The following is an 8,025-nucleotide window of genomic DNA, read 5'->3' on the forward strand; positions in this document are numbered from 1 at the left end:
TGTTTCACGACAAAATCTCCATGTTGGAGCTATATGGGGGACTAGGATGTGCTATTTGAATAGTAACAATGGCAACAATAGAGTGGATTTAGAGAACTAGTGTTGCTTCTCTTGCTGACAAGAGTCAAGTGGCATGGTTGCCCCAAAAGACAAGCTTGTTGTGGCATGCCCTCGCCTGTCAAGATGGAAGCTCTTCTTGATAGCACAAGATGCTTCCTCGAGTTTCCATACATTGTGGAGATGAACAAGGGAGAGCAATGAAAATTTTAGGCAAGAACTCACATCTTCTACCTTGCTCACTCCCTCTGAAGCGACTTCACTAGATTCGGGCAACAAATCCATCTTGCCATAGTTAGCAAAACAATGGTGCAAGAAGCCCAGGTTCTGAGCATTTGTACCCAGGTGGCCCTTGCCAGACTAGGAGACGAGGCTAAGTAGAGGGAGAGGGGAAGGGAGAGGGACACAACATGGGGGCTGAAAGTAAGTAGAGGGGAGAGGGAGATAACGAGAGGGGGGAGCCTAAGCATAAAGAGAGAGAGAGAGAGAGAGAGAGAGAGAAAGAGAGGGAGAGAGATGATAATGATGGAGAGGTGGAGGGGTGAGTGGCAAGGAAGAGAAGCAAGGGGAGGGTAGGGTAGGGCTAACTTAGGTTCATTAGGTTAATCTCCCCTTAGAGAACTAAATCCCCTTCTCCACTCCTCTCTCCATTTACCTCACTCCCCTCCCTCCCCTCTATAGAGAACTAAGACTCTTCCGCACACGAACCTTCTCGAATATTTGCCACCACCCTTGTATTAGATTTTTCCCTCACCTTACCGTAATCACCTCACCCGTTTTTCCTACAAATTCTAATACCTAACCACTTCCTCCCCTCGCACGGCTCCCCTTCGCCTCGCCATCTCCCTCCCCTCCCCCCCTCCTTCCCCTCCCCCCCCCTTTATAGACAACTAAGACCCTTACGAACACGAACCTTCTCGAATATTTGTCCCCGCTGTCATATTAGATTTTTCCCTCTCGCCTCTCACCCGTTCCGCTACAAATTCTAATAACTATTTGTTTGGAGGTCCTAAGTACTAAGTAGCATCCATATGATACTTGAGACAAAATCAAGGACCCTTTTCCCTTTGTGTGCAATGTCATTACACGATCCTTTCAAGCATGGCAAAGAATACATCAATTTATGGTTGACTTAGGACGTGGAGGATTTCAAGGGATAGAAATAGAATAGTCACATGCTGCTCCAATCAAGGCATGCCAACGAAAGTGAACATAAAAATAAGTAAATGTGTGATTTTTCAAGTAAATGTACCGATTCCAACATGAAAAAAGATTCCTCAGCTGAGAAAACACACGAAATGATGCAATACACGAATCATGATAAAACAAATTAGGAAAAACGCCGCTACATAATTCTCCGAGTACCTCTCTAGGGTATCTCTTTCCCATACACTTCAAGCACGAGAAACTCTCCTCGAAATGGAACAACCCCTCGCAAACTTCACGGAAAGAATGAGACACATTTTATGGCAGAGAACTCGAAAATCAGAACGGACGTCTTAAGAGGGGAAAGACTAGTTTATGTATACACGGCCGCAATCCATACAATTGGACGATGTATCCCAACGGGAAAGGCATCATTTCCCAAAGATAGACTTCAGCCACCATGCACCTCCATCATTCTTTTGGGTTGCTACTCCTGCCGCACCTGTCTCATCATGGACAGACTTACGAAGTAGAGAGATGTCATAGCCTTCCTTCTCAGCGTGCTCCAACAGCTTGGAGTAAACCTCTTCATCCAACTCGGGAGTGCGGCTAAGGACCTGCAGATCAGCAACCATTGATAAAGGCTTGAACGTACATGACAAAAACCGAGCATGTGTGCTGTCTAAGGGTGTCTTCATTTCGATGAAATAGCTTGCGCACAGAGACTAGCAAACACAAAGGGAGGCCGAAGTACTTACCCAAAGGTACTTCCTCGAAGGCTGACCAACAAGCGCCCATTTGTAATCTTCGTCCAAAAGCATTACCCAGTAATCTCCCGTAACAGGGATCACAGGTAGGAAAGGCGGTACCCAAAACCGAACCTGCAACTTCGCTTCGTCGCTCTTAGGATCGACCTTCCACGCCGTTCCTTCGATGAAACCACGTTTAGAATCGACCCAGGTCTCATTCAGGACATGGACGGTTCCATCAGGACGGAGGGTGTAAGTGGCGGTGGTGTTCTTGCCACTCTTGGGCTGAAATCGAGAAGGTATGTTTGCGATTTCGTACCAGCGACCTTGATAACGCTCAAGATCCAAGCCTCTGACGACCTGGATAGGCTGTTCGGACTTGGAAACCATGACTTGATCGACAGAGCAAGCGCGCCGAGAGAGAGAGAGAGAGAGAGAGGGAAGGAGGCGAGCACTATAACACCAGGTCGCGGAGGTTATATCAGAAGGTCTGCCTCTCTATGATTTCTTGGCTTACAAGAAATACAATTTCAACTTTCAACTTTCAACTTTCGACTAGGCGGTTGCCAGTTGGAAAAGCGGGTTCAGATAAATCCCGTCTGCCCCATATGTGGCAGGGCGCTGGAGGATCTTCGACACCTGTTCTGGAATTGCCTGGTTGTGAAGGAAGTGTGGAAGAAGGTGGAACGGGTGGTGCAAAACGCAGGGCTGATGAGCCCCTTTTCTCGACGAGCCAATTGGGCGCGCTCCTAGGTGACGTGGAAGCTTCCGTCCACGTTGGCAGCCACGTGGCCCTATCTAAGGGCGAAGACATTAATGAGCATCTGGGAGATCAGGAATAAACTCGCGTTCAGCCACGGCGCCCAACTGGGATTTAGGGCCCCGGCCATTACAACTCTTGTGAAAGCCTACATCCAAGACTTCGGGCAGATCGTTAATAATGAAGACCCGGACATAGAAAGGAACCTCTTGGTGACTTAAACTAGCTATTCGCAGCGTGGGCCCCGGGTTTCCTCTCCGGTGTAGAGGGCCAATTTTTGTAAGGTCAAAAAGACCTCCTTTTTTATTATCAATATATGAAGCTCTTGGTTTTTTTTTTTTAATTATAAATAACTTTCAACCAGGCATTTACTTGACGATTGAGCAGCTAATGTTGATGGGGGGCAAAGCTTTACACAAAAAGTCCGCCCCCTCCACCGACACACACACACACTCTCTCTCTCTCTCTCTCTCTCTCTCTCTCTCTCTCTCCCTCCCCCTCCTCATAAAAAACACACACTCCATCTTAGTGGGCATATAATATTTACCTCTCCATCACACACCCAGGTGTGCTCTCTCTCCCGTGAGTGTCTTCCTCTCCATCTCACACCCACGTGCACCCAGGTGTCTTCTCTCTCCCATATATCTTCCTCACATGCATACACACATGGACACTCAAACATACGAAATCCCTCCACCCGTTCTCTTTCACATATACACCTACACACACATACGTTACAAACTCTCTCTCTCTCTCTCTCTCTCTCTCTCTCTCTCTCAACCACAAACAAATTCTCTCTTGGGACTATTCCCCTCACACACACAGAGACACATGAACATGCATGCACACATATACACAAACAAAGATATATAGAGAGAGAGAGAAGGATTTGCAATGCCTAAGGTTAAGGAGTGAAATTGTTTGAACTCATTAAGGGGATCATTCAAATTGAATGACCAACTTTCAATAATGCCAAAAAGAAAGAAACAAAAGGGGGAAGTCAAAAAATTTTCAATATAAGGGGGAAAATCGACTCAAGACTAAAAAAGGAAGTGGCAATGTTCCCTAATTACAATCAAGAACCATGTGAAATGATAAATCACATGATGGATCCACATCATTACATCCCTTCCTAAGTTTGATACTGCCCACTGTCGCAAAGAAAATGTGGAAATTTGGAGGTAAGAGTCTCCAAATCCATCGAAGAAGGATTTGGAAGGAATGTGACCTTTTTTGCCCACCAACAAGTACAACTCCATTTCTCCTCTTTTGGTAGTTTTGGTCTTTAGTCCTAGCAAGGTATTCTTTGAAGGGGCTGCTAAAAGTTTGCCTTTACATCAGACATAAGTGAGGCCTTCGTTGGAGCCAAATCATCAGAGAGGAGAGGTGGATAATAAGGCTTCTGAAATTCACATTGAAGATAGCATGAATCAAGAGTTAGGAGGGAGATCAAGAAGGTAGGCATCTTCATGTACTAGCTTTAGAACTTTAAAAGGCCATATCTCAAGGCTGGGACCTAAACATGGGGACTATGCTGTAATCTCTCCTTGTGCAAATGTAGGTAGACCATGTCACCTTCTCTAAAACTTAGAGACTGCCTATGCTTGTTAGCCTAGTGGTTGCATTTGGCTTTAATTTTCTACAAAGAATGAGGGACTAACTTACGAAGATCCTGAAGGTGTTTAGAGAAGGTCTCTACCTTAGGTATATCTCTAGCTACCTTGGAAGAAGAGACTTTGAAGAAGATCTTGCAAACCAACTCCATGGAAAATATGGCTAGGAACCATGGAAAACTTCATATGGACTCTTTCTTATGGAGGAATGAGGAACTCTATAATAAGAATATTGTATGTAGCCAAGATAGGAGTCTTAACTCTTGAGCATTTATTGACAACAGAATCTGATGAGATTAACCAAGACGTTTTTAACCACCTCAATTTGGCCATCAGTGTGAGGAGGATGCCAAGCTATGGAATGTTTAAGCTATGTGGTCATAGGCTACCACAATGTGGTCTACTAATGTGGAGAGAATCCTTGAATCTCTATCAAACATAATAGAAGAGGTCATCCCAAAATGCACCCAAACATGTTGCAAGAAAAGATGTTTACTATGACTACATCACATTGCTTGGTTGTTTGCATAAATTGGCCATTTTCAAAAATTTATGCACCAGCAAATAAATGCACCCATTTTGCTTCTTAGTTGTGGGAAGCCTAGAGAGAAAATCAATTGAAATATGTTCCAATGCCTAGGAGGGAACTAGAATAGGGATGTATAACCTGTAATTAACTTTATGATTTTTGTTTTGTTGATAGGAACCACATGTTTTGATGAATCTCTCCACATCATGTCTAAGATGTGGCAAAAAAAAGTGCCTTTGCAAATGCATTATTGTCTGAAGTGTCTAACATTGAGAGAGGGATGTTCCTTGATGTGAGCTAGAATCTCCAAGATCCCTAAGGGACACACAATTTTTACAATTTGTAGAGATAGGAATGCTTGACTGTGTAATCCAGAAAAGGTTCCTTGTTTCTACCAATTAGATGCGTGGCCAACCAATGACATGATGAAATCTTTGTCACTGAGTTATAGGTCTAGCGATTCAAAAAGGCTAGAATATGAATATGAAAAATGGAGAACATGACATGAACAGGATGCCTAGATAGGCAATTTGCCTATTTATTTTGACAATCAGGTTTGTACTTGATTACGAGATGAAATCGATACATATATGTATCCCATTTGATAGATCTAAGATTACCTATGGAGCTCTGAGTAAGCAAATATTGTAGACTTCTTGCCCAAAAGGAAAATCATATAACTCCTTAAGCAGGATAATTCAATATAGAATTTGAGAGGATAGACATAAAATAAGAAAGTGGATGACCTTCTTGAGAAATCACAACTCCAATGACATAAGTGCTTGCACTTCTAAGTTGAGAAATATCAGTGGGAGTAGGCCACTTCATGATAGCCTTCATAAGGAATGGCAAAACCAAGATATTTCAAATGGATGAGGAAAAACTCATATTCCTTGGGAGTGAGATGAAGAGAATGTTGCTCTAGCTGAGAGAAAATAGTGTTGGAGATGACCCAAGTGCTCTTGATGTAAGTTGGAGTACATAAGGATGTCATCCATCTATACAATCACAAATTTGTCCAAGAAAGGTCTAAGCTCTCATGAATGTGGCTGGACCATCCTTGACAATAATAGTAGATGCTAATGGAATAATAGTAGATCCACATTAGTAGCAATAGATGGTATAGCAGCAAATGAATTAGTAGAGATTATAAGGGCATGTCTAGCCATGGCAATGAATGGAATAGAGGATGTTGCAACAATAGATAATGTAACATCAAGTACATTAGGGATAGAAGTAGCTCAAAGTGTGTTGGATTTAAGAGCAATGATATAGCAAATGGTGGAATAACTAGAATAGAGGTTGGGGCTACTGGAGCATCTTGAACATCTATTAGGGCTATGATTGTAGCAAAGGTAGTTGCAATAGAGGTTGATCTAAACAAGAGACTAAAGGAGATGTCTAATAGAGAATCAAGATATGGAATGTCTATGCTTTCTTGATGAGGATAGTACATTGCCTTGCAGAGATGAGCAAATTTTGAGATTGGTAGTGGTGGCTGCATGGGAAGGAGAATTTCCTCCCACCTTTCACCAACCTGTAGATGTTATCTCTATCCTTGTGCACAACTAACCTATCATATTCATATGGATTCCCCAAGAGAATATCCCCACAATGATCCATGGCTACCACACCACCAATAGCAAACTTGAGAAGACATTGTTTGGTAACTTTCAAAGGCTAAACTTTATTCATCTATAAGAGAGTGTATCGATGTGGATGAGCTGGAGTAGGAGCCTAGAGCTTCTTGACAAGTGTAGGCAAGTGGAGCTTCTTGATAAGATTTGCAATGATCAAATTCTTTTGACTTCCATTATCAAACATGAATGAGACTGGACTCCACAAACATTCCCTTTGAGGGTTTTGAAAGGCAATGCCTTGAGAGAAAATTCTTATCATGAGGCTCAATTTGTGATTTACCTCAGTCTACTCTTGACTTCAACCTTTAATTGGGTTAAATGTGTAATATCTCTTGTCTTATTTCTTCATTCTTTCTTTGTGTGACCATGCTTGTCATAGTAGTTGCAATGCTTCTTAGACTTCTACTTGGCATACTCCTCTAGTGGAAGCCACTTCTTAGTTCCCTTTTGATGCTAATGTTGTTGTTGTTTCTTAGACCTATCAAGAGGTTTGGTTCAAGATGACTCTATGAATCCTCTAGATTTACAAGACCCATTTCTCTCAACTCTCTGAGAAACAATAGCATGAACCGATGGAAATCATCTATGTACTATGAGACTCTTTGGCTTGACTTTTGTTTAAAGAATTGCCATGTGTGGACCATCTTCTCTTTGTACCCAATAGGAATGAATTGTTTCCTATCTTGGTCTAACTCATCCATGTGTTAATGGGGGTCTAGAGTCCTTAATTTGGACTATATACGACCAATGAAATGCATTTTTAGTTAGTTTGATGGCTGCAAGATAGAGCTTGTCTTCTTTAGTGAATCGTTGGGTCTAAGACTAGAAAGCGACTTCTTGGCCCATCGCTCTAACTTCTTAGGATTAATGGAACCATCAATAGGTTGTAAATATAAGGCTATCTCCACCTTAAAACATTTGGATTGGTGGGAATGTAAGCTTCCTTGACAGAACTTTGTTCCTTTAGAACTACTACCTAAGGTAGTCCCTCTATGGGGTCCAACGTTGGGATTTGAATTCCCTAGTCCTTGCAAAAGCTTGGGTAGATTGAGCTATGTCTGAGAAATCGGTTGGGAAATTTGTTAGCAAAAGCCACTAATTCTCTCTCCTTGAAACAAAGTCAATTTCCTTTGGAGAGCTTGAGGAGTTGCTATTGGAGTTGAGCATGCCTCCTCCTTAGTTCATCGAGCTCTTCATGAACAACAAATTGAGTCTTCTTGGGAGATCATATGTTCTTTGAAATGATGTAGGAGGATATTTAAAGATCAAGATACTTTTAGTGAGAAAGGGGTAGATGGAGTAGGCTTTGCAAGAATTGACAAGGCTAAGTAATGTGGACTCTCCTTCTCAAAACTCAAGCTTTAATATGAAAAATGTGCACCATGACCACACTACTTAGTCAAAGAGGCCCTCTTAGACTTACAATAATAGAATAGGCCTTGAGTGGACTAGAAAATACATTTTCATTACTCAAGAAAGAGAGAAGGAGAGGGAAACCTGTCAATACAAGCTAGAAGACCACAATGGATCA

The 8,025-nt window shown here is 42.3% G+C and overlaps 1 protein-coding gene across 1 annotated transcript; it reads right to left on the reverse strand.

Annotated features, from left to right (window-relative positions):
• Positions 1-1,375: 1,375 nt before the first annotated feature.
• TIL (temperature-induced lipocalin) lies at positions 1,376-2,616 on the reverse strand. Its single transcript, XM_087388954.1, has 2 exons — positions 1,962-2,616; positions 1,376-1,820 (listed from the first exon to the last, which is right to left on the reverse strand). Exons 1-2 carry the CDS (start codon positions 2,340-2,342, stop codon positions 1,635-1,637), a joined length of 567 nt encoding a protein of 188 aa, XP_087245080.1. The 5' UTR covers positions 2,343-2,616; the 3' UTR covers positions 1,376-1,634.
• Positions 2,617-8,025: the final 5,409 nt, after the last annotated feature.

Source organism: Dipteris shenzhenensis, chromosome 17 (assembly GCF_047967505.1).
Source record: "Dipteris shenzhenensis isolate YYH24624 ecotype China chromosome 17, Dip_SZ_1.0, whole genome shotgun sequence".
NCBI classification, from domain to species: domain Eukaryota; kingdom Viridiplantae; phylum Streptophyta; class Polypodiopsida; order Gleicheniales; family Dipteridaceae; genus Dipteris; species Dipteris shenzhenensis.

Coding starts and splice junctions, on each gene's coding strand:
- TIL (XM_087388954.1), bottom strand. CDS start 2,342: ATGGTTTCCAAGTCCGAACAGCCTATCCAGGTCGTCAGAGGCTTGGAT. Junction 1,821..1,961: donor CTTCGAGGAAGTACCTTTGG/GTAAGTACTTCG, acceptor GCTGATCTGCAG/GTCCTTAGCCGCACTCCCGA.